Source organism: Tetrao urogallus (genome assembly GCF_951394365.1).
Source record: "Tetrao urogallus genome assembly, chromosome: 3".
Lineage (NCBI taxonomy): Eukaryota > Metazoa > Chordata > Aves > Galliformes > Phasianidae > Tetrao > Tetrao urogallus.
In genome coordinates, this window is record NC_136815.1 from 19,522,799 (window position 1) to 19,550,665 (window position 27,867).

The following is a 27,867-nucleotide window of genomic DNA, read 5'->3' on the forward strand; positions in this document are numbered from 1 at the left end:
CAGAGGGGGCTACTGTCACCCCCAGGCAGCAGCAGCTCCTCAGCTGCCCCATCCTGAGAGATCTGCTGGGTCCATCTGTCCATCTGTCCTGTTCCGGAGACACCAGAGCTCCAGGACTGTGTTTAAAATTTGCTTTCACCGCTCCCCCGTTACTAATAAATGATACGGAAAGATCTCAGGTACAGCTCTGTCTGAAGGCACAAAGAAGAGCCTTCTGAGAGAGGCTCCTCTCACCTGCCCTCTGACCCAGACTGCACTCTCTGAAGTGTGGCATCTCACAGGCGTCTCGCACTCCCCAGATTCTCCACATTCTTTATTAGACATTCTCCATGCATCACTCTCCCTCACGAGTACCTAATCCCATGTCAGTTTTTAACAGCCAGAAAGCTTTCTATGTATTTTCTAAAGCCACTTTTTGACCTTCAGATGTACTTACAGCAATGTGTCATTTTGAAAACCTCAATAATTTACTTTTCCCTAGGAATTGTTTGCAGGTGAAAGAAATCTGACTTCATGCCTTTGTTGGAACTACAGCTCACCAAAGATGAGGCTTTGCAAGAGCTTCTCATCACCAGAAAGCTGTGTCCCATTCCCATCTAGATTTCTTTCCAGAAACTATTTTCTTCCTGCCCAGTCAGCACTGGCATGTTGAGCAAAGAATAATTCCATTTTATTTTCCTTATCCCTTCATCATCACATAGGGAGCAGGCTTTGGAAATCCATTTCAGTGTAAGTAACTTTCTCCTAGAGAGGTAAATTACCTGAGTTTATAACCAGTGATATACAGGCATTTTGCTGTGGCACGGCTGAACAATGAGCTGAAGATTCAACACGACTTTTATCTCAGCAGTTATCAGTTAGCAGAGGTGTTTTGAATAATTTCTTCTTAGAGCGCTATGACACTGCTGTTCTCCTTCAGAAGCAAAAATTTAAGACTCTGTACACTGTATAATACATTTACATTGTTTTTAAGCATTATGGTTTTCTCTATCAGCCTTTTTTATTAACTTTTTTTTTTTTTTTTTTTTTTTTTCCACTTTAAAAGGCAAAATCCCACCTGTGGTTAACACAGGAAAGAGACAATTTACTAGAATGCAGCTGATCACAAATGGCTAAAAATGTATACTAACAGAGAACAGACAAAACCGAGGCATGCTTTGATTTTTGAGATGATGACCTTGGGGTGATTTCACTAGGACTATGGCTTGCTGAGGTGTTCTTTGCCACCCTAAGACCACATGTACTGCCAGCAGATAAGCTCCCGTTCAGTGCGCCATTTTGAGCCAGCTGCAGAAGTTAAGCTGTGGAAACTTGGTTATCTACAATAGTCCTTTAGGGCTTAAGGTTTACTCACTCACCATCTTCCATCAAGTGAAACTTTGTCATGAATGAATAGAGAATAAGTGTTACATAAAGGCTTGATAGCTTTGAAAGTCACCTTCTCCTAAGAATTTATCCATATCTACTTGGCATTGAATGAGAACTTGCCTGTGTTACCAATACACACGGCAGAATTTCTCCCAGCCTGCTTCTCAGCCTCTGGGCTCACAGCCTGGCCAAAGTCCTGCACCTGCTGGGCCAGGGAGCAGGATAAGTCAAATTGCAATTCCCCAAATTGGAATCAGCATGTTCCTGGGTATGCATGGAGTAAAGAAGGAAACGGGTAAAGAAGAGAGGCCTACAGAAAGTCTCCCAAGTCTCTCAGCCATAATTATCAGTTGCCCTGAGCGCAGTGATGAGAGAGGGACTAAACAGCTATTTCAGTAAAATATCATTTATTTCAGTAAAATATCATTTTTCATCTGATGTCACCCAGCGTAGACAAATGCTACCCATTTGTGCCGAGAACATTCCCTGAAATTCTGGAATTATTCAGCCGTTGTTCTTAGAAAACATTGTGCTGCAGATCTGAACAACACCATGGGGCATCACCTCGCTTCCCCAGCAAGCCGACCGATGAGAATTGCTTCGGTACACGGGTTATTTATTAGCAGTTTGACCCTGCACCTGGGAGCCCTCACCATGAACTGTGGGTTTGTTGTGCATCTGTGCAAAGAGAGCAGCGTGACTCACCTGGACCCGAGAGATGGCAGGCTGATAGTAGCTGGGCTTGGTTGTTGTTTACTGTTTGCGTTCCTGATGATTGAGGCAAAGCAATGAGCCCAAATCTGCTGTCACTGAATGCAGATTTATCACCCATACAACGCGCGTGTTCAGCGTGGGACTGAGTTCGCACACAGCAGGTGGTACCATCACCTTTGTTTCATCTTCCCTGCGTGATTCACAGTGAGGATAGGGAGATAAATACCACACATTTAATAGCTTCAAGAATAGTTAAAAAGCAACAAGAATAACAGCAACAAAGAATGCTTCATCTTAAAGCTTCCCTGCATAAGACTGCAAAACGGGTTTGTGGAGAGCTCTGTGGAAGGATCACAGTGAGTTGGATACAGCAGAATGGAAACAGTACTTGGAATTTGGCAGGAGATTCAGGCTCCTAAAACTGCCTATGCCCTGCTACAGTCAATGGGGATCCCATTACTAGCTTGGAGAGCAGTTCGTAGATTGTCATTTGGAAAGAGTTCAAGTCAGGTGGGTGAACAAAACACCAAGTGCTGTATGATGTGTAGGCTGGCCTCCTACCATCTAGGAGGGCATGGACCTCCTGAAGGCCCCATTTCTTCCTTGCTTGTCTTCTCAGTTGCCCTATGGCAAGTCAGATGTCACTGGACATGGTTCAACAACTGCAATTAGCTCTGTGCCTCTTCTCTATAGTGAGAGCCTGCACTTCCAGTGTACATGTAAGTTACACCAAGAGTGGTGCTATCTGGAGCTGAATTCCATCTTGCATGGTTAGACTACCTTCACACTGCCCCGTGCTCTTTGATTTCTTCCCAGGAGATGTTCCTGCTGATAAAGACACCTTCTCCACGTTACACAAAAATATTGGATACTTCAGTATTTATTGCAAATAACAATATATCAAGCAAAGATTTACTTAAATCAAAATATGATATTGTGTCAATAATTACATGGGGAAAAAAAAAAGAATATTATTAAAGCTGTAAAGTAACTGACTCACTCATAAAGATTTTTGTAAAATCTACAATAATCTCCTTTTGAAGCCTTGAATCTCACAGATTTGATTTGCTAGGAAAGAGTTCAAGAGGGATAACATCCCTACATTGGTATTTTAAGTATAAGTGGATTTTGCGTGATTGTTAAACTCTTTGGGGTCCCTGAATGAGAGCTAATGAGAGATACAAGGCCTGAATGAGGTAAATATATTATCTCCCAGCAAAGCAAAGCAGCAGGGAAATTATAGGTTAGATTTACCACTGTGAGTGTAACCCATACCTGATTGAAATAAGTGGCAAGACTGTCTTTAACTGAAACGGGGACAGTGTTTGACCAATTCATCTTTTCCACATTTGAAGCTGTAAGGTTTGAAGTGCTTGCATATTTAAATTTTTAAAGCACTTTTGTTATTAAAACCACTTTTTTCATCTCACCACGAAAGAATAATTTCCCACTTTTTGAAGCAATGTATTTCAATAAGGCCAGCTAAAGTATTTAACAAACTTAAAGCCATTTTTAGTGGTTTTAGAATTTATTTTTAGACAGTACTTATGTAATTATCTCAATATATTCTTCCATTTGAAAATTAGACAATTATTAGAAACAGCTACTTTACAGTAGTAACAGTATTACTCATTAGAAAAACAACAAGCTGCATATACCATTCTGGTGTCAGTTGACCTAATAGTGTTCCCAAATAGTTTCATTATACATTTTCCACAGGTTTGGGGCCCTCTTGAATGCACTCAGTGTAATGGGCCTGAAACTGCCATTTGCACTAATAGCGGCCTCACAGCAGCAATCATAGTGTTGGGCATTGGGCATGACAGCAATGACCCTCTATTCGACGCTTAAATTGTGCCCTAGCAGGCAAACTGGGCAGCGCTTGAAGATGGCTGCAATGTTGCAGCTGTAGATACACCATTCTGAAGGGCCAGGTTCTTCTTTCATTTCTCTAAAGAAAAAAAAAGAAAAAAAAAAAAAAAAGGAAGAAATAACAACTTACATGAACAGGTTTGGAGAACCTCACACCTTCAGAGGTCAACCAGTGCCCCAAGGAATTTGTTCAGCGTGGAGAAGGGAAGGCTCCAGGAAGATGTTACTGTGCCTTTCAGCACTTGAAGGGAGCTTACAAACAGAAATGTTTATATGTTTTTAAACTAGGAGAGATTTAGGTTAAATGTCAGGGGAAAATTCTTTACTGAGAGTGCAGCGAGGCCCTGGCACAGACTGCCCAGAAAGCTGTGGTGCCCCATCCCTGGAGGCGCTCACAGTCTCACTGGATGGGCCCCGGGCAGCCTGAGCCGGTGGGTGGCAGCACAGCTCACAGCAGGTAGTTGGAACTGGCTGAGCTTTAAGTTCCCTTCCAAGCCAAATCATTCTGTTCTATTATTTAGCTAACAGACTTGAGAAAAGGAGTGTGATGCTCTAAGCTGCAGCACCTCCACAGGCAGGGAAGCTCATGTCAATACCCGAATGATAACCAGATTTTCACCTAAATCAAGTTGAAGATCTTTGCCACCTTCACCTGTAACAAAGATTGTTGAGAGAAAGACACTGTCAGGCACTTGTCTCAATTCTCACTACAAGTGGGTCATTTACACGCCTGTACAAACTAATCATTTTGGACATGTAGGTGAAGAATTTACATCACACCCATTTGATGTTCAAGAAGCATTTTAACACTCCTACTTCATCTTGCTGAGGTCAATCTGTTTTGTTAGACTTCTCCCTGATTACATTTTTCTATTCCCTGCATATTTCTATTAGGCTCATCTAAAGCACGTAAGCTCAGGATGCTTGTGTCCACATTCTGTTCTGATAGAGATGTACGCACGCACTCTCCCCTGTCCTTCCCCACTTCCTGTGTTTGCAGTTGCTTTCTGTAAAAATTAAATTGTTTGTATGCTAAAGACACAAAACTTAGATCCCCCATTTGAAGAATTCTTGATTGCTTTTTCTATAGGGAAACTACTCCATCCTTCAGATAACTTTAAACACATAATAATAAGATGCAACACTGGAGTCACCCCTGATAATTATGTATACTTAATACATATACTTATACTTCTGACAAGCAATTCTACATTACAGTCTTTTCATCTGATTTCCCACTAAACGAGTGCGGCAGATACTTCTGCTTTTCTGCACAATAGGGAGCTGCTGGCATTCCTTTGCAACCTCACAGGTGGTCTTCTTAATAGCAATTACAACCCAGTTTTCTGGCACTTACTTACTAGGGGTTAACCTTACCCTTGAAATGAGATGTAAAAGCATTTACACCAACACCAGTATTTCTGGACATGATTTTGCAATGAGCAACTGGGATTCTGGGAATAGCTTGGGTTTAGCAGCTGGTCAAAACTGCATTGTTTCCCTCTTGCCTCTTCAAATGCTTTCTGTACTATTGGTGACTGAGAAATCCATGTATAATTCAATTTTTTCAAGACTCTTCATCAGTGGAGCATAATGACTAGATTGACTGAATAATGTGTAATTTGAGTGCATTTTGTTTGATGGCCCTTTAGAGCAGCACAGGCAGCCCCATGGCACGCGTTTGGTCTGGGGCAAACAGCAACAAGCAGCAACAAGTAGGCAGCAAGCCTCTTAATGACTAAACAGCCACCGAGGATCTGGTGAAATATAACCAATTCCGAAACAATACTGTCCAAGTAGTCTTAGTAATGCCTACAAACATTCATTTGGGTGAACTCGGCCTGTTAGGCTGTTGTTTAGCTATGGGGAATAAAGATTAGGAGACATCAGAATTCAGGACAAGCAAGCGAGGACTGCAAACATGGAATATTTCTAAGAAAACCAAGCTCCTGAGAAGGAAAGAAGAATACTTCTAAGCAACATGAAAGCATTCAGAACTGCAGCCTCTGGTAGAGTGAAGGAATATTGAAGAACGGCAGTAAAAATAAGACAGGAAAGTCAAAGTAGCAGAAGGACAAAAGCTGAGACTCAGGAAAGAGCAGCCAATGACATGATGAAAGGTGACATAGGAGAGCAGGAGGAGACTGCTAAGGGCCATTGTCCCTGGCTGCTCTGGGTGGAGAATGGGTTCTCACTGTGCCGTGTACTCTAAATCAGAATTTGTTTTTGCAGTTGTTTTCCCCATCATGCTTTAAGGTGAAGTTAAGTTGAAAACCCTTTCCTGCCCAGAGCCTTGTCTTCCCCTGCTTTCCCCTGGATGAGAGCAACAGAGGAACAGCTGCTCCTGGGCTGGCTTTGCATTGATCCTGACAAGCGCTTCCAACACCCAGGTTTGTTTCCATCTCCCTTCTGCTACCGCTGGCGGATGTGCAGTGCCGCACGTCAGAGCAGGCAACCCACACAATGGAAAACCCAGCTGGGTCTGTTGGCAGCTCTGCTTCCTCATACTGGCCCCACCACTGCCACAAGGCAGGAAATGGCCAAATGGATTTATGGGGGAATAAAGTACCTGTATAGTCCTGTCCACAGCAACTATGATTTCCTCCTGATGAGACTGGAAAGAAAAGACAAGCCTGAAATCAACTGAAATAATAGACAGTGTAGCTAAATCCAGTTCTGGAATCCTATATTTTTAAATTTCAGATACAATATGAATTTCTAGGTAGCAATTGTGAGTCCACTTCCAGCTCACCAGGAAGTGAATGTGTGCAGCAGAATGTTAATCTCAGAGGAGCATGGGGAAGCAAAGCATAGTAATCATGCACAATACTAAGTATTTCCTTGGTAATATAAGGCTACAGAATGCAATAACTAAAAGATCAAACATTTAAATTCAAACCTTTATCTCTCAGTAAGAACTGAACGTTTCCCTGGGACTGCTCCACGAAAGCAGCTCGAGGCTGCTCTCTAGAGGTGGGAAAAAAAAAAAAAAAAAAGAGCTTTGAGTTCAAGACTTTGTTGAAGCACACTTGAGCACATCATGCAGGGCAGCAGAAGTCCTTAATGAGTCTACATAATACAAAAGCTAAAAAACGCTGTTTTTAGAATAACCGAGCACAGGCCAATAAATAGCAAACAGATCTATAACAGCATGCACGTTCACTTTTTGTTTTTTTAAACTCTAACATGAATGCTACAGTATTGCCAAACAGCATTTGCTATTGAAAGCTGGCTCTCCACATACTTAGTCTCCCCTGCAGTTTTCTTCATACAAAACAGCTGTGCCCTCTGTGCTTCCCCACAAACTCTCTTTCCACTGGAGAGAAAGAAATTGCACATATTCTTCCAAGCCCAAAAGTTTCAGAGAAGCATAATGCTGCAATAATTTGCTTATGGGCTCAAATGAAACTCAAGAAAGAGAAGATCGAATTCATAGAACAGAATCACAGAATCATAGAATTATCTCACTTGAAAAAGACCTTCAAGATCACTAAGCCCAACCATCCACCTGACCTACCAAGTCCAATCACTAAATCACATCCCTCAGTGCCAAGCACACTCATCTCCTAAGTACCTCCAGGGAAGGGGGCTCCACCACTTCCCTGGGCAGCCCATTCCAGTGCTTGGCTGCCCTCTCCATGAAAAAATCCTTCTCTATGCTTGATCTAAACCTTCTTGGCACAATGAAGTTGCACTAGCAGGAATTCATATATTACACTTGTTTTCCTTGGCTGTACAAAATGCAAACGCTGACCTTTGCAAGATTAAGGTGTCACAATTTACTCCAGCAGTAATTCTTGCAGTGACATTACAGAAAGGGCAGGAGTTGATTCACCTGTACTAAAGCAACACTAAAAAGATCCCATCCCCACTGAGTGAAGGGTGCTGCCATTTGCTTATGACTCATCTCACATACTGTGTCCTAAAGATATGAAAGTTAGTGTAAGATAAACTGTGCACTATAGACTACCTGCGCGGAGGCAAATACCAAGCTGCTGGCAAATGTTAGCCTTGTACACTAAGAATCAAACCTGTTAGGTGGAAGACAAACTGCCTTTATTGACATAAGTGATGTGCAGAATTCAAGCATCCTTTCCACAGCGTGAATTCTACTAAAACAAAGTCAAACCAAATTCACGTACCAGGCATCTGATTACCTTCTCACCACTTCTGTTCCTGGACCAGTCCCTGTGGGCCATGGTTTTCTGCATCTAATAGTTAAGCAGGACAGAGATGCATTCATCTTTCAAAAAGCTTTCAAAAATCAAAAGTATCCCTACGAGCATTAACACAGAGGTTTAAAAGCAGTGTTTTAACATACTGCTATATTAAAAAGAAAACAAAACTGCACCGAACCAAAGAGCTGGCATCTGCTGGTCACCCTGGTTTGCTGTGTGTAGCAGCTGTAGTCCTTAAACCAAATGCAGTCCCAGAATGAGATTCCTGAATATTGCAGGAGCACTCACACGCCTGTCTCTGCTCAAGAAACATTAAAACAATTAAGACCAACTTTAACATAGAAAAAAAAACCAGTAAATCAACATGTCACCATATTGCCTATGTCTGTCACCTCGCCTGATACAAAACCTCTTTTGAATGCCTATTTACTGTTTGCCCTTCTAGGATACAGAAGAACAGGAATTCCTCTCCGTGCCTGGGAGCTGTAGCCATCTTGTACAGGATTTCCCTCCCTGCTAGTTGACCACCAGCCTTCTGGTTGTTTCTTCCCAGACGCACAGCTTTAGGCTTCTGTCTGCTGAACGTCACACGGTTCTCATCAGCCTATTTCTCTTCCACTGTGCCGAGGTCGCCGTGAATGGGAGCCATGGGGTCTGTCAGCCACTCCTCCCAGTTGTACGTCATCAGAAAACTTGCTAAGGGTGCACTCTGTCCTGACTGGGTGCACCAGTACTGACCCGAGGGCACACCACCGCTGGTACCCACCTGGATGGCCTTCATGCCATGGATTACACCACTCTAACCTGTCCCCTCACCTAGCTTGCATGTTCTCACTGTCCAGTTCTCCCTAACAAATATCCGTATTTCCTCCTCTTCTGCCCAGCTCTCTACTTCCCTCCAGTCCAGGTGATCCTAGAACTCACTGAAGGTATTGTTTTCTAATACAACTTCATTGCTACAACCTATTTGTGAGTCTTTAAAAGCTAACCGTCAACATCTCAAGATTCTTACTAAAATTTTGGTGCGTTGCTATTTTGGATACTTCTGCTGTGCAGCAGCTGTCTCTCCTTCTCAGATTTCAACTATTTCCAGCCATGTAAATGGTAAAAATCCACATGTGCCTGCTTTCCCTATTAGGCCATCAATCACCTGTTGTTACTTATTATAGTACAAATCAAATTTCCATACCACTCACATTCCAGAGAAGACCATACTCTTCATTTCTTCCACAAATTCCTTTTTACCTTAATTTTAATCACTTGGCATGCTTCTCAGAGATGGAATGAAAGTTTTCCATTTTTATACACTTTAAACCTTGTTCCACTTGCCACAATTATTTTAAGAACTGCAGAAATACATTAAGCCAAATCAAAAGGAGATTCTTATTGTAGCATTTTCTTATAAGTTAAATCTAATACAGACCACCTCCCATTCCTGTACCCAAATTATCCTTCTTCACCCCTAGGAAGGCCCAACATTATCAGACATCTGTTATTCTAAGGCTGGCCCTCCTCACAACTCCTCACAAACAACATCAACCACTGCAGCCCTAAATAACTCCAGCCCAGACACACCACTGAAAGGAAGTTCACAGCAGCCACTTCCCATCTCAGTCCTAAGTCAGTTTTAAAGGGTACTGCAGTTGTTATTATATATTTAGCAACTGAAATATGTAGTATGTTAATAGCAGGTGTGACAATTGGTACTAAAATAAACCCCTCTCTATGAATACACTAAATGGCAGTTGTCACATGTATTGTATGGTAGGAAGGACGTCACAACAAGAAAAAAGTAGCAAAGGGTATCTAATAATTCAAAGCCAGAAAGCAGCCCCAGGCTGCAAGCGATTGCAAAGAATGCAATAACTAAGATATCAGAGGGCTGGAGCACCTCTCCTATGAGGAAAGGTTGAGGGGACTGGGATTGTTTAGCTTGGAGAAGAGAAGGCTCTGAAGGAGACCTCATTGTGGCCTTCCAGTACTTGAAGGGAGCTTATAAACAGGAGGGGTAATGGCTGTTTACGAGGGTGGAGAGTGACAGGACAAGGGGGAATGGTTTTAAACTGAGACAGGGGAAGTTAGATACTAGGAGGAAGTTTTTCACAGAGAGGGTGGTGACACACTGGAACAGGCTGCCCAAGGAGGTTGTGGATGCCCCATCCCTGGAGGCATTCAAAGCCAGGCTGGATGTGGCTCTGGGCAGCCTGGTCTGGTGATTGGTGACCCTGCACACAGCAGGGGGTTGAAACCAGATGATCTTTGTGGTCCTTTTTAACCCAGGCCATTCTATGAATGCAGAATTATTTGGGAAAAAAAAAAACATATTAGTATTGGTTGTTAGCATCCCACCTTACCTTCACTTGTGGAAGAATCATCTCAAATCCTGAGAGTCACAAAGATATAAATAAGACAAACATTCATACACAGGTCTGGTGAGCAGTCACCACACTTGCATATTTTTGCCCAGTGAAAGAAATACCTACAACTCTTAACAGTATTTGTGTTTCAGCCAATGGCATTTTTGTGCCAATGCAGGCAGGATGCAGCACTGGATTTAAGCCATAACACATCATTTTGGTTCAGACACAGCCAACTGAAATTAGATGTTGCACAACAAAGTGACACATTTGCACACGTATGTTTATTTTTTCCTGTGTGCTTACAGTGCTTCAATTGTAATTTTACAACATTCAGAAAGCACAATTTCATACCAATCTTACATACTTTACATCACAGTTCAACAATGTTAACACGTGTATCTACTAAATCAAACAAACAAAATGGCCATAAACATTTACACTATTCTGTAAACAATTTTTTTTAATAAACAGTGGGGAATGGAATTAACACAGATCACGTATGAAAGAGGAATGACCTTTCCCTTAAATAAAGCACTCTGTTTATAAATACTTCAATTCTCTCAATATACATTTACAGACGTTTATTTAAAAGCAGGTTACTACACTTTCCTTTAAAAAGAAAATGTCTATAGATGGACCACTGCGCTTAAAATTCACCTAACATAAGAAGCAAGCATATGGTTAGTAGAGTGTTAAAGGTATTACTTCAACCTCACTTCTGTTTGTTCACACCAACACAGGATTGTCACGTTAGGGAATTTTTACTTGAATTCCAGTAAATTGCAATCGATCTTGTAGTACACATACGGGTAATACTCCTGCTGACTGAGGTTTAAGCCCGGAATATCCATAGTTGCCTGCAAATAAGTTTTGAAGCTGGTTAGACTCGTACAACTCGGGCTCCTACTCAGAAATTGATATAAACATTCAGATGTTTGAGAAGGCAATCAGTCAAGACTTCAAGCTTAAACATTCACTTGAAAATGGGAAATTAGGTAACAAACAAGTTATGACTTTGAGAAAATGAACCAAAACTCTAACATCAACTTTGCATCAATAATTCACACCCGTTTCGTTAGTAAACACACTGCCACCAAAAGGAAGGGAAAGGACTCCAATAATGTTCTATTACTCCTAAAGTCAGCCAGCTCACACAAATAATGTTACAAGGTACTGATCCAAGAAGCTACACGAAGCTTAGCACCTCTCACTTTAATCATCCCACATTTCCTTCTCCACCAAAATGTCTCGAAATACTTTGGAAAAAACATTACAATAAATATAACTAAAAGATTTCCTTTGTAATTGAACTCACTATATGATAACTTTAACTCAATTTTTAACTATGAAAAGCACTGCTTTTCAATATAAAATTGAAGTAGTTCAATAAGTCTCCCAACAAACCAGTTTTAAACATGAATATAAGACATGAAAGTGGAACAGATGACTCCATCTGCACAATTTATATTTCGTTAGCAGAGAAGAACAATGACATGAGCTTAAAAATACAAATTAGCAACTAAAGAAAACTTCACTTCATTATTTTAAGACCACTGTTACCTGAGGCAATGGATAATTTAAATATTTCTTAAAGGGTCAAAAACAAGATAGGAAATGCATTCAAGTTTCTAAGCTTAATTTCAGATTGAAACTCCCTCTGATTCTTTGAGGATGTGAATAAGTATCTATTCTGCAAGACATCCTTCCAATGGTAGCAAGAAAGAATGCAGTAAGAAGTGAAACAGAACTACACCAGACAGCTCTTAAAACACATTGGTTGCAACTTTACATACTATCTCCTTCGCAAAAGTGTAACACAGAAGCTGCATTTTTATATGGAGACAGTTTTTTCTACCACAGAAAAAAATAAAAATGAGGAGATGCAGCTTTTTAAGAAGCTAGTAAACTTTTTTTTTTTCTTAATCACAATAAACCTAAGAGAAGCAATTACAAAAGCACTTACATCAATGATAGCTGCTGCACTGCTGTCGAGATGTTTATATAAGTCATACAAAACCTCCCTCAGTTTCTTCATTGTTTTCTTATTAGGCTGAAGCAGCATTGCTTGGAAGTTCACTGGCAAACCATACCTAGAGAAGTTAAGCAAACAAGAGATGAAATAAGCTCTCTTCTATGAAATGTATTTGATATTGAGAAAGAATCCTTCTGCTGATGAGGAAAGTCCACTCATTTCTATTTCTGCAAAATCACTGTTTGCACCGCACATAGTAACACATGAAGCAGAACTTCTTTCTTCAAGCTTAAAATAACAAAACACCTTTTAAAATCCAAGCTTTTTACAAAATTCTCAAAACATTACCTGAAGTTTTGAACACTTCCATTCATTTACTAGCAAGACTACCTTTACACCACTAGGTGGAGCATCCAGTTTCTATTCCAGCCACCTTTCTAGATGTGCAGAAATATCTGCCAATATTCAAACTAAGTCAAACTGCCTTCTTTACTTTCAGATTGCCTTCAAAACAAGCCTGCAGCAGCTATGAAAAACAAATCAGATTGCAGGTTTGCAAGATTGCAAGGCCTTTTCTGAAGGCATCCTTGACAACAACTCTTAGCAAAACTAACTTCAAAACACCTTTTGGTTTTCTGACTGAGTTCTTTCTGCTCTGAAAAAAACCCAGGTCTGTTTGAACTACTACAGCAATGTCAACTCATTAGCTATGCTTCTGGATGGTATGAAGAAAAACAAAGAGAAATATTACAGTTAAAATACTGAACAAGAAAACTACTGTGTACTAGCACACATTTCAAGATGTCAAACTGTACTGCTACTCAAAGCCTCAAAACTTTTTATTCTGAACTATCCACACTACTCACTTAAACACAAGCTATAGTAAGCTCTTTTTACAAGCAGCTCAATTAAGCAAGCTAAAAAATACAACAGAAATGTCTTGCTACAATGGACAGACAACTCCCCTAAAGCACTGAAGGAATGAGATGAAGTTATCTACCTCAGATGTTCCACACCTGGCAACAAGAGCTATGCCAACAGTTGTTCTTGCTGCCCTACTCCACTGTTTCCTCCTTTGTGGAAGAGTGGCATTAACAAGACTCAAGCAAGTGAAGCCAAGCTAGATGTGCTTTTCTTCCTAGAATTTTCTGTTCAGGCCTGTCTCATTACCTTAGAACAGATTCAACAAAAACTCGGAGTGCTTTCACATGAATCCAAGCAATGAAAGCTTCACTGAAATTAACTTTCAGCCATCGCACCAGAGGCCCCTGTAAAAGAGAAAAAAATCCTCAGGAAAAGTTTCAGACTACTAAGGACACTTCAGCAGATACTCAATATTTGTAGTGTGACTGACAAATTAAAGGTAGAGTTTGCTATTGACATTATGGCTCAAGGGTGATTTTGCACAAAGCAAAGATAAATTTAACAAGACTTGGTTATTTCTTCAGTACATCATCCCACTTGTTATGGTCTAACTGTATAAAAGGCCATTTTAATAATATCTGATTATCCCATTCAAATGTTTGCCCATTTTCAGATTTCACATATTTTTAGCTGCAATACCAACACTTGGTTCAGCACCGTTATCCCTGAACAGATTAACCAGGTGGCAGGCTGACCTGATGTGTCATCCCTGCAATGCTCTCAGAATCACAAGCTCATGAAATCGCTATGTAGCAATAACAAGTCCTAGACATCTTAGGTTTCTGCAATGACTAGCCTGCACAGACTTACAAACTGTTTCTTCTTGTCGGTTGACAGTCTGTTCATTTCTTCTTTATCAGCTTTCATCTCTTCTTCATTATACTGGAAGTCACGGACCAGAAATCTGCATTTGGAAGTGAATACAATCAGAAGTAGCTATCCAGAGATGCTTCAAAGCACAAGAGAACACATAAAAATAAGACTCACTTGTATTCTCTGGCTTTATGCTTGAAGTCGTCCACTGCCTTCCTGAACAAGGTGACATTACAAAGGTAACTGTCCTGATCCTCAAAGAGTACACTACAGAAAAATGAAGTTAGAATTAAGGTTCAAGTCATTAAAGACCTGAAATACAATGGCTTAAGTTGTACTTTATTGCTACTTAGACCGGAACATAATTGTAAATAGTCACATGGGATGAGTTCCCAAATTAAACACCCTCTACAGAAAGTAACAAGAGCTTTAGCAACCATTATTAATTATTTCCTTTGTAAAGAGTGACACTTTACCACACAGAAGCACTTCATACGCCTAGGGATTGGTTCAAATTAAAATCATTTTACTCTAAAAGGAAGTAGATTTGACTTAATACTGAAAAGTTTAGACTACAGAATTCTTAAACATACGTTCTGAAGAAAAAGGGAATAAGGAAGCTGGTGTTAATAAGTGTTTTTTAAAGAAGATGCCTAGATTTACTATTTTACGCTTTCACAGAATCACAGAGGTTGGAAGGGACCTCAATAGATCATTGAGTCCAATGCTACAGCAGGTACCCCTACAACAGGTCACACAGGCAGGTATCCAGATGGGTCTTGAATATCTCCATAGAATAAGACTCCACAACCTCTCCAGGCAGCCTGTTCCAACACTCTTACCATAAAGAAGTTCTTCTATATGTTTGCATGGAACTTCTTATGTTGAAGTTTTACATCGCTGCTCCTTGTCCTACTAACACGTACCACTGAGAAGAGCCTGGCCTCATCCGTTCATCTCCCACCTCTCTTCAGACATTTATAAACATTTACCAGATCCTCTCTCAGTCTTCTTTTCCCCAGGCTGAACAGACCCAGGTTACTCTGCCTTTCTTTACATGGGAGATGCTCCAGGTCCTCTGTCATCTTTGTGGCCCTCTGCTGGACTCCTCTTAGAACATCTCTTGTCTTTTTTGAACTGGGGAACGCAGAACTAGACACAGGTAGTCTAAATGTGGCCTCACCAGGGCAGAGTGGAAGGGGAGGATCACCTCTCTTGACCTGCTAGCCATGCTCCTTTTAATGTGCCCCTAGGTACCATTGGCATTCTTGGCCAGAAGCACACGGCGGCCTCATGGTCAACCTGTTGTCAACGAGAACAATCAGGTCCTTTTCAAAAGAGCTCCTCTCCAGCAGGTCAGCCCATAACCTGTATTGATGCATACAGTTGCTCCTTCCCAGGTGCAAGACTCTACACTTGTTCTCATTCAACCTCATCAGGTTTCTCCCTGCTGCAAAGGACCTGGGGGGTACTGATGGATGGAAAGCTGGACATGAGGAAACTGTGTGCCCCCGCAGCCCAGAAAGTCAACCATATCCTGGATGGCATCCAAAGCAGCACGGCTAGCAGGTTGAGGGAAGTGATCCTGCCTCTCTACTCTGCACTGCTGAGACCTCACCTGGAGTACTGCATCCGGATGTGGAGCCCTCAGTACAGGAGTGTGCGTCCAGAGGAGGGTTACAAAAATGATCCAAGGGATGGAACACATCTCCTACAAGGGCAGGCTGAGAGAGCTGGGGCTGTTCATCCCAGAGAAGACTCCAAGTTGAGCTGACAGCAGCACTTCAGTATCTAAAGGGGAGCTACAGGAAAGAAGGAGGCTGGGCGATAGGACCACTGCCACAAGGGTCTGTGGCAACGGAACAAGGGGAAATGGCTTCAAGCTTAAAGAGGGGAGATTCACGTTGGAAATAAGGAAAAAATCTTTTACAGTGAGGATGGTGAGGCCTGAGAACAGGTTGCCCAGAGATGTGGATGCCGCATCCCTGGAGACTTTCAAGACCAGTCTGGAGCAGGCTCTTAGCAACATTGCCTAGCTGTAGGTCCCTGTTCATTGCAGATGACCTTTAAAGGTCCCTTCCAACTCTAAGGATTCTATCAACTCTCCAGTCTGTCCAGATCAATATAATAATGCTTTTTTTTGAGAGTTCACTTTGAGAAAAATGTTTGAGGAAACTGTTCTTCAGTGCTGTACTGCTTGTAGTGCTGTACTACAAGCATTATACAATGATTTAACCTCTTCTCAATACATCTCTAGGTGATGGCTTCCCAGTAATTAATTCAGAATCATCAGCAGATCTCCTACTAGGCTGACACTGATCTAACCCAAACATGAAACCTGGCACAGAGCTGGTAATATCAGATCTGCCTGATCAAAACCCCAATCAGTCAGTTCAAATTAACACAGCAATGCTTTCTCCTATAATTTGACTGTATTTTTGACATGGTAATAAGTTTGTGAAAGTTGCTTAACAGCATTAACCCAATCCTGGCCTTAGTTTTTTTCCATTATGCACAGTCTGGCAGCGGGGACCCTCGCTAACACACGAGAAGTGACTTGTTACTATGCACAGAGGACCAAAGTCTACATCTCTGGCTCTTGATTTTTTTAGCAGTTTTCAAAGTGTATCAAAACATGCCTGACCTGAACTAGATTAACTCACCCTTCCCACATAAGTGAGGAGTTTGGTAGCTCATCAACCCTAAAGGGAGACAGATTTTTAAAACTTTTTCTTCAACCACAACACAGTCAAGCCTGATTTACTCAGATCAAGCTGTGTAGCTAGACATTTTGACAAGTTTTAGACTAACCAGAGTCACTACAGATAAAGATCACCATGTAAAATACAAGCACATGAGATTTTGCATTGAGAACTTACTTGCTGGAACGTGGAACAACCATCTCTGCTAACGTTTCATATTGCTTAACCCAGTCGTTATAATTTACCCTAGAAAATACACAGGTTATGATTATTATTCTAGAAAAAATCCAAATTGAAAAAGTTTCTCAAAACAAATTTAATCATTACATCTTCCAACCCAGCTGTAGGCTGTCAGAAATACACAACAGTTTCCCCCGTACAATTCTTACAATTATTGCTAAATAAGCTACACCGAAAAAAGTGAGAAATATTTTACTTTCAGTTTTTGTATAAGTTGACAAGCATGTGATTGTTTTAAAATCAAGGAACAATGAAATCAATCATCCTTCAGCATAAATCTCAGAGGATCAAATGGACTTAACTGCCAAGGTTTATCAAACTTTGTACACAACTACGCTCTTCTGAGTTAAAGGGAATCCTCCTTCTGCAATTACAAATGGGTTCACCAGAGCACTGCAACAGCCTAAAATACTCTGGAGAATTTGGAAATCTCTGCCCTTCTGTAGCTAGTGGTGAAGAGATCACATCCTTTTAACACCACAAACAAGTCAAAGGTAAAAGAAAAATAACCGACAAGGTAAACCAACTGTCAGCTCTCTGCAAAACCACTGGACCTGTTTTGCCATTGGAGTTTCACAAGCGAGAGACTACTATAGCTCATGTGATGAACAGCCCTACATGCTGTCTTTACAAGTTAGAAACTCTCCTTGTTCCCAGCTCCAAGAAGACAGTCTAGAACTGCAAAGACAAAAGAACTGGCTGCCCAGAGCACAGCTATTTTCTCATTTCACAAGTTTTAAAGATATATGTATTACCACTTTGCCTTGGATAATTTTATTTCAGATCTACTGTCATTTTGGATTAGGAACAACCTGTTCCCAGAAAACCTTAGACATTACATAAGTTTTTACCAATGCAATCCTGTTTATGTACTAAGTACAAAAGCAGTCCTACCAATCTGAAAGAGCACAGAGTAAAGTTGCAAAGGGTTTACTTGGTTCATTACATGGTGAAAGCCAGTGTAGAGCTAATCTGGATAATTCAATCATTAAGCCATCTCACAGAAAAGAACTCATGTTTTTACTCTATAATTATTACTTTCATAAGGATATCTTCCACAGCATGAATAGCCATAGCTAACGTCAGATAAGAAGCAGAAGTGTAATCTGCAGTTTCTTAAAATAAAATCATGAGAACCCAGCATTCCTATGAACAATGGAATATATGCATGTGGGCTCATCTGCTACAGGCATCCAATTGTTTTCATAATCCAGGAAGATACAAAGCAATTCCAGGCATCCTCTCTTACAGTGTTATATAGCTATGGGATCTGTTGCTTGATTAAATTTTATTATTCTCTTCTGCTCTTCTCAGAGCAGTTCTAAGTTAAACAAACTTACTTTGGTACAATCACTAATAACGTGACCAAATATTCTGAATCAAGTACAAAGTCCTCTTTCTTTACAATATCAGCAAGACTTCTGGTTAGCAAGCTTCCCCTGTACAGAAAAAAGACAACCACAGTAAATGCATGTTTGAAAACGGAGCTGGTATTCACAATAGTTTGTAGTATCTGGTAATACACACATTTTCCAAAAATATTTCACTTAAGCAATCATTATTAGCAGAACAAAGCAAAAGTTTCTATATGAACATTATAGCTCGCTGTCTAAAGTCACTGGAAGTTTTTTGTTTGTTTAAATCAGTAGCTCCACTGCTGTACGGCATTTCTATATTCCCAACACCGCACAGACGTAGGAAGCCAAATTCTCTTTTAAAGACGGATTTAAAACCACAAGAACCATCAATTCTCTACGAAATTTGCTATATGGGGCTTCGGAGTTACAACTAAGCTGCTGCTCATACACTCATAACATCAGTGAAGATTTAAAGCAGTGGCATATTGCCCTGTTCACTAAGGAATAAGAACCTACACAGACATTATGAGACTTAGCTGACAAATTACTATGGCTCAAGAAGCATTTATAGCTCAATCATAAAACAGTCATTAACAATAATGGCAGTGCTAAGTCAAATTAATCCACCATTCTTAGAACTACTGTATCTTGACTGTATTTGAATAATCACATGTACCTGACAGCAGCATGCAGCTCTTTTTATTGCATTCTTGCATTTATGCAACACCTGTCCCTCTGCTTGTTAATTTTGATGGAAGAAACCCACTGACATTGAGATGCTTACAGCAAGAACTGGAGTAAGGGGAAAGTCTTCCTTGTTTAGCTAGACATCAATACAGCAGTGTAACACACTACTTTAACAGCAAACTTCTCCCAAAGGCATCAGCAATTTATATATGCTTTTTGGATATTTCACAAGCACTTGCCAATCACAAGTGAGCTGTTACCAGCAAGTCAGCTGGTAATAAATACTGGTTCTATGACAGCCATTGTTCAAGGTTGACAAACGCCTCAAAAACACATTAAGCTTATAAACACAACCTCTTCACACATCAGCAACAAACAACAGATTTGACTTACGCATTCTTTCTTTCCAAATTCTGAAGGTTCCCTTTTAGATTATTGTATGCCGAGGCTCTTGCTTTAAGATCATTGTCAATCTGGTTTACTCCCTTTAAGATTAAGTAAAAAAGTGACTCAGGAACTGATTTTTTTAAATAACAATTTCTTAATTTCAAAACATAGATCCTCCATCTGCCAGAAAGAGCTTGATGAAAAAAAACACACAAGATAAAATGCTTATTTCTCTAGAGCTTCACTTGAAACCCAGGATATTTTAGGTTATAACATCTGTAAAAGAAAATGAGCCAACAGTAAGAATTACACATCCTCTTCTGGATTGGTAGTGTCAACTGGACATGTACTGATCAGCTGGGAGCAGTAGCTCCACTACTTACTGTGTTGCCACCCTCAAGCTCAGCAGACAGAGCATTTAAGATCACCTTCGCAGCGTAACACAAATTTACTGGCAAACACTGAACATCATTTCCTTCCTCTGCTTCCTCTATTCTTACACTTTTCTCCCGCTTGAGTTTTAATAACATGAACAACAGTACAGTCTTTTGTGTAGGAAAGCAAGAATTAAGTGACACAAAGCATTACCGCTTCACATCACCTACCACTTAAGAGACTACATCTGCTCAGTGCATGTTTTCACTTGTACTTCTCTTTGAGAAGGACAGCATTGCTCATTTGGAAAGACAGAGCATCAACAAAATATTTCACATACAGTGAAATAGTATGTGGCCCAGTGGCCATTACTATTTACAGCTTTAAATGTTACCCCATTTTCCCCCAATCATTTATTTCCCATTTTCCATATTTTTCAACGGAATATACAACGCATCCGATCATCACTTCCCTTCATGAACTTCTATGCTGCAATTTTACATATTGGCATTGGTTTACAGACATAAAGGAAAGTCTGTTTTACAGATATTTTCTACATTTAATAAGAGCTTATATACTTTGGAATGCCTGAAGCTGCCCAGGTCCAGATTCAGGATAGACAGATAAACAGTATTTCAGACAAACACCCAATTTACTTCAAACATTTGTCTAAGCAAGTACTACTGGCCCAGCTGGGTAATTTGGCAGCAAGTTGAAGAACAAAACAAATTAAGCAGTAAGTAGTTTGTAAGCATGCAGTCATACTTCAATCAGCACCTACCCTACGCAGTAAAATATTTCAAGTTCACTTAGTGAACAGTTGGCTAACTGTAAGAACTTGGAGCAGTACTGCTTTGGCTTCACACCACTGCCTCCTCCCTCCTCCACAGTACATAGGAACAAGCGTATGAGAAGTGCTAGGGGCATGCATCTGAGCACAAAGCTGAGAGCCTCTCCTTTTATTTGCACCCAGACTGCTGACAAAACATCTGCTTGCATACAGCACTTCGGCATACTACAAACAGCACTTCAACTTGGGGACTCAAACTTCATTTCTACAAAACAGATCTCTTAAAAGTATGTCACTTTGTTACATAGCAACCTTGTTTATGGTAACACAGGTTCACTCGTCTGTACCAGGAAGAAGCTGTCAAAGCATCAACACCCTGGCAGTTTCATTCAACAACAGGTGAACAGGTCGCACCTCTGCAGATATACAGCAATGCTTTAGACAAAATACTCTGAAATAAGAGAGCTTGTGCTTTAAACATATCAGTCTTTACAGCTACTTAGATCCTTTGACTGATGTCACTTTTAACAACGTATGAGGAACATTCTGGCAGCCATTACAAAGCACATCTCCTCATGACAACTTTTTTATACCACAAGAAACAGCACTAACATGTTCACAGCTAGAAGCCAGCATTAGGGAAAAAGCATCAGATACTGAAGTATGAAGCAGGTGCATTTGGATATCCTCCCAGACTGGCAGCCTCCCCCTTTTGCTTTTCAACAATCAAAACTTTCAACAACTGTTGAAAGCACACTGCTTAATGACAAATCAAAAACAGCTGATACCAAACTTCTTTATCAAGCAGTTCCATTCATTACTTTCCAGTTGTCAATCCTTTAACCGCTCTCAGTTGTAAAGTCAGTAGCCTTTTAAAAGAAAACTTGCACTGACTGGAGTTTACCATAAAAAAGAATCAGCTTTGCCTCCTTCTGAACTACCAGAAAACGCAGAGCTGCACACCTCAACATCACAGTGGGACTCTTGAAAATACACTGGAGTGTAACACTGGCAAGAGCCACATTTCAAACTTTGTCTCGCTGTAAGAATTCACAGAATCACAGAATGGCCAGGGTTGGAAGGGACCTCAAGGATGAAGAAGCTCCAACCCCCCCTTCACAGGCAGGGCCACCAACCTCCCCACTTAATACTAGACCAGGCTGCTCAAGGCCCCATCCAACCTGGCCTTGGGACAGGGGCATCCACAACTCTTGGGCAGCCTGTTCCAGCACCTCACCACTCTCTCAGTAAAGAACCAGAAAGTTCACGAACACCCTTACAAATAAGAGAGGTAGACTCACGGTGCTGCTATAACAGTTTATCAAGGAGAGAGGTACAGAAAATCACTCAGAGAAAAAGCAACCTAAAGATGCCAATTTCAGGCTGAACTCCAGCAAATGAGCAGATGTTTTCCTCTGCATTCACTGTAACAACTCAGTGAGGTGCTTATTTAAAGTCCAGAAGCTGGAGCCCGGCTTTGTTGCAAGCAGATAATTTATCTAGCAAGCTCTAGGACACAGGAAAACATGCACTGAATCCTTGAAAATATTTCAACAAACAGTATCATCCCTTCAAGTTCTTTGTGGCTTTCTCAACCAACTTAACTGCTACAAAAAACAAGTTTCTCCCAAGTTAAACTTCATACTTGCTCTCTCAAGTACCTGCAGTAAGGTATGAAAATGAAACATTCACTTTCAGCTCCTTGTGAAGAAGCAAGCACTCAGGTTCTTAGATAGTATCACATTTTAAATGTGTGGGATATTTTAATATGTAAATCTGAAAGTCATAATTCAGTCCTTATTCCCACCACATAACATCACACCGCAGATGTTTTCCAGGAATCATTACATTACTGAACATAATTTCAGGTGCAAATTCATAGCAACATAGCAACAGCGTCAAAGAATGTATCAAAGTTAAAGTGTTAATAACCATGAGTGAGAATGTAACTAAGACTTTATAGTGTCTGCAAAAATTTTAAATAGTTTCAGGAAAGAAACTTGCAAAAGGAATCTGCAGTTAGTGCAAAGCATCAGCCTGCCAGAACTGACATGCAACTCCTCCCAGTTCTTGCATCCACATATCCAACACCAAAGACTCTCTCAAAGGTATCCAGAGCAGCTGCTGCACTTTTATTCTTGGTTACGTATCTTACCAATGCAAATATCTCCAGAGCTGTTTGAAGATCACAAAACACAGAAAAGAAACTGGAAAAACTCAGAAGATATTTAAAGCAAGAATAGCTCACAGAAAACTCTTTCATCATTCTAATGCAGTAACTTGGTACTCAAGATCTTATTATCCATGCTCACAACAAGTATAAATGAAATCTGCAACATTATGAACACTTTACCAGCATGAAGAGAAAGAAAGAAAACAACCACAACAATGAAATGAGCTTTTCTTACATTGAAGGCTTAGTTTTCACCTCACAGCTGGGCACTGTGGCTTCCAGAAGGTAAATAAATGCTGTGATTTCAATGTTAAGAGTTCACAACATTCGATAACATCAGACAAGTGTAAAGCTAGTACAGAAAAAAATTAGATAGCAAGTGAAATAATTTGCTAGCTATTTGTTAAATTCATGGTCTTAGGAAATAAAAACAGGAGAGAGGGACAGCTTGTGGCCTTCAGTGAGCGCAGTCTCCAGTTCCTGTCCCCGTCTTGCTATTACAGGCTCGCTACTATTCTCAAAGTTGAATGAAGCTGGCAAACTAGAAACAAGCTCTGAACATCACATTGTGCATAAAATAACAAAAGGTCAATTAAGCTTTATAAAACAAACGATCTTACCTTTGCAATAATTTCTGAAATATTCTTCAATGATTGCTTTATCGGATATTTGGCCATATCCCACTGGAACCTTGTTATGTATGTGACCAAGTCAACTGAAGCGATAAAGGAGGACTTTAAGACAGACAGTATTGTTTACAATGATCAGCAACCTTTATGTTCCTTCAGAGACTAGTGATGACAGCCCCAAATGATCAAAGGGCCTTGGAATGTGAATATTTCATATGCAGATCTATAATTACTTGCCATTTTGGATCCTATCATTTCTTCCATGGCAAATGACTCATAGGAAAACTTACTTCCGTGCCTAAACTAGGCTTTCAGACCATCAAAGAGAAGCAGCAGAACATATCTGGATCACCTCCTTCCCTCCCACTCCTTTTACAATGCATGTTACTGTTAACACTTTACCTCCATTAGCCAGAAGATTCTCCTGAACTTTATCTTTACTGTCTTCTAAAACATCAGCCATATACTGCGCCACCTTCTTTACAACACTGAAAAATGAAAGATTAAGCTATAAATAGGAGGGAAAAAAATTGCCATTTTGATTAACTCCATTCATAGAGCTGATCTGAAATTGCCTGAGAAAAGAATTAAGAGATTGGATCAAAAACGAAGTGTTAGTTGTTTTACATATTAGCTTTCCAAGAGCACAAACTGTGCTCAGTATTTCCAATACACGTCAGAATTCTTTAAAAATTCTTTTCTAGTGTTGCAATTCATCAGTTCTGAACAAGGTAACATTACTTTCTGCTACACCCCAACCTTCAAGTCTGTAATTTCAAAATCTTAACTCCTCTCTCAAAATAGATTGTGAGGTACAAGCCCATAACTAACAAAAAATTAAAGGCAACTGAGACAAGATACCAAAGGTAACTGAAGAACTACAGAGAAATTCCAGCTCTAAGCCTCATGAGATCTGAGGTACAAGACCTGCTTTCCCCACTAGAAAAGCAATGTTCACTATTGCTCACATGTGCCATGCTGGCAACAACTGAGTAATCTAACATAACTTAAAAACAACTACTTAATAATTCTCTCCTTGAAACAGAAGATGGCTCCACAGATTCTGGCTATGTAATTTTGCTTGCTTAAAATCACTTTCAAAGGACCATTAATTTCTTCAAAATTGACAGTTTTAAGACCTAATGTTGTTTAATCACCTCTGTGGGTTAGGAACCTTCCTGAAGCCTGTAAACAGTATTCTATTATACTAGAAGAACATGTTTTACCCAATTACACTGTCATTTCCTGCAGCCGTCAGGTTCAGTTTTTAACAGTTCTCCAGGATCTGGCAATGCACAGCACTATTACAGGGAGAACCATCTTTCATCCAATACATCATGTCCCATTATTCCATAAGAAGTTTGGATTCTTCACTCCCCCTCAAGTAAGTTACTAGAAAAAAAAAAAAGCATCTTCTATGGGGAGTCAACAAGCTAAGATTTCAGTAAGCTAAGAAGATCAACACTAAAACAAAAAAGATGAAAACAATCCATGCATCATTATGGATTGGTAAAGTGTCAACATAACTGCTCTAATATTTTGCACATTAGTAAAAATAAAACGTTACCTCTCCACAAATGCATCCAGCTTAGCCAGCTCATCTGACAGACCAACCAAAACATCCAGCGTGCCAACCTAGAAGGAAAGATCACAATGTGTTAGCACTTGTATGCAAGCCTACAAAGAAAACCAGATGACAGTAAAAGCCAAATCTCCTCAACAGGCAGCTTTGCAGAACTACAAAAAATACAGCACTCCAATATTTCAGACTTGTTAATCTAAGAAAGTCACACTTTCTTCTGCATGCCTAAGATATCCCTAAAGTTCAGCGGCACTAGATCTAACTCGCTGTAGCCTGGCACACTGTTTTAGCACTCTAGCCTTGCAAAGCATATTAAACCAACTTTCATACTATGAATTGGCTGCATTTTCCACAAGTCTCTTGCTTCAGCATTTTATTTACTACTTTGGATCAAGTCTGAAATTTCTGTAATTGGGCATCTCTGCGCCGGAAGCAACCAGAACTTTGAGCATGCACAAGATTCAATAGTTCTGCAGCAGTCTGGCCAACAAGAGTCTAAGACTTTCTGTACCCAGAGTAATGAAATATTTTTAGATTGTCTACAAGCTTTTACTTTCTTCCACTCCCCAGTAGAGAACACTTTCTTCCCAAAACTCATGCAATAGTCTAGAGCAATAGATACACCCTTTAGGGTCAGGGATGACTATTTCAGACTCAGTACAATTTAAGCATGAAGATTACAGCACGGTAGTTAAGTATTCCATGATTTAGTTTGTTCTTACACAAACCTCAAACAGGTTTAAGATACAAAAAACCCTGTAATGCTCAAGTTTAACAGCCGAAGAGAGATTTTGTTTTGAGTTGGTCACGTTACAAGAGTTTCTTAGGATTGCTTCAAGCACAGACACGTTTATTCATTCTGTTCAATAAAAATAGGACCTATCTACAAAAAGATGACTCTCAAACTCCAAAGTTTCAGCTACTCACTTATGTTTCTTGCTAGACTGTTATTATGCAGAAATCAAATCTTCCATCTAGCAAAGATGATTGTATCTTTCAGTCTAGTATCTTTATTCCATTCACAGATCTGACTATTCATCTTAGCCCAATCCCTGTTTTCTTCAGCCTTGAAGCAGAAAAGGGAACAACTACTTAAGCAATATCTTTCCCAGACTCGCCTTCTTCTGAGCTACAGCAAGAATAAGGAAGCTAATGTCTTAACTACTCATTTACAGCACAAATAAGTCCCTGAGTAATACAGCTGCTGTTCAGTGGAGACTGCTTCCAATAACAAGCATTCACTAAAGGATGCCACTCCTAGCATACTTTTACTAGATACACAGAAGCCAGATTATGTCCCACTGTACATAAAGAATATTCTTAAAAGGGGCAGAATCTGAATAATTTTAGTTCATAGGAAATGCAAGAGGAGAAATGAAAACAAATGTTAATAGCCATAATGGCCACATAAGTTTTTAGTATTAATTCTTCTAAATACTGTTGGCAGCTTACAAGCTGAACGTCATCCTGACTCACCACCAAGGCACCTCACCTCCTCTGGGGAGAAGACTGACATTTGCCAAAGGCCCTCATCACACCTTTACTAATTCATATTCTGAAATAACTCAGGATGGTCTAAAAGTGAACGTTAATCTGGCAAATGGAAAATTCTCTTAAAAGAAGCAGTAAAGCACTGGGTGCTCTGGGTCCATTCCCTAGTGGAGACAGGATGAAGCATCACCCCACTTGAACCATTTCGTGTACACATAGACAGGGGTGGCATTTTTGCCCTTCATTTTTGCTTATCTTACAGTTCTAAGAAGTTAAACTGAGCTTACCATTCTTTTTGTTCAAGAAGCATCCAGGTGTCAGGTAGACCTTTTTTCTTTAACATGCTGTCTTCCTACCCTTTCTCATCCCTGGTAATAGTAGTTAACCAAGAGAAACATGCTTTTAGAGGAACAACCCTCTTTCCTTCTTGTAGAAATAGTTGAAAAAGCGTTCTTCCTCTTCTCTGTAACATACTGGCAGGTCACACTGGAATGCTCAGCTGAACATAATCACTAATCTACCTGAAGAATGCTACTTCTGAACATAAAGACACCAGCTGCTTGATCATCTCCCTTGTTTTAAATCAACCCATTTCACCGCTTCTTAGTCAGAAAAGACAATTCAGAAGTGAAACAAATAAAAATCAAAGAAAACTCTCATCTGAACACTCGAATCACATGTCTCCATTTGCACCTTAATTTCCAAAGTTAATTTTCTTCTCTGGCCAACTGCTGGCAGTAGGAGATCAAGACTGTTTTTCCTGGAAAAAAACTCTGTATTCTCTGAAAGAGCAGCTTGCTGAGCATTTAAAACTTAGAGTGAAGAATTTTCATCCTAGACTTCCAGATAAAAAGATAATCGATTATCTAAATTAATTTTTTGGATCCACACATACTCCAAGAGACATCAGCTGTTTATTTTTCTAAAAAGGTTCCAAGTATTCATCGCCTACAGTTTTAGGAAAAAAAAGCAAACGCACTACGAAACAAATGTACTTCCTGCATGTGATAGGGAGCTTACCTACCTTCAGGTCTGGAATATTGAACTTGGAATTAGTTGAGAGATTGTTATTTTTTGTAGTTGCTGCATGTAGTTTCTCCCATGTCTGTTGACAGGTTTTTTCCCCAGGAGCTGAAATCAGCCAAAACTCAGTCATCTCTGTGTCTCTATCGTGACGCTTCTGCTTCTCAAGACAGAGTCAAGATGCTGGCAGGAAAAAATGAGAGTTTGGGAAGGAAAGAATATCTGCCAT

At 40.2% G+C, this 27,867-nt stretch overlaps 1 protein-coding gene across 1 annotated transcript; it reads right to left on the reverse strand.

Moving 5' to 3' along the window:
- Window positions 1-11,253: 11,253 nt before the first annotated feature.
- Window positions 11,254-27,771, reverse strand: ATP6V1C1 (ATPase H+ transporting V1 subunit C1; the record flags this gene model as incomplete). Its single annotated transcript, XM_079533682.1, has 12 exons — window positions 11,254-11,349; window positions 12,456-12,582; window positions 13,635-13,732; window positions 14,199-14,292; window positions 14,376-14,468; window positions 17,081-17,149; window positions 18,484-18,582; window positions 19,582-19,673; window positions 23,534-23,628; window positions 23,945-24,030; window positions 25,110-25,177; window positions 27,640-27,771. The coding sequence occupies 12 exons, from the start codon at window positions 27,769-27,771 to the stop codon at window positions 11,254-11,256; spliced, it is 1,149 nt and encodes a 382-aa protein (XP_079389808.1).
- Between the last annotated feature and the right edge of the window lie 96 nt (window positions 27,772-27,867).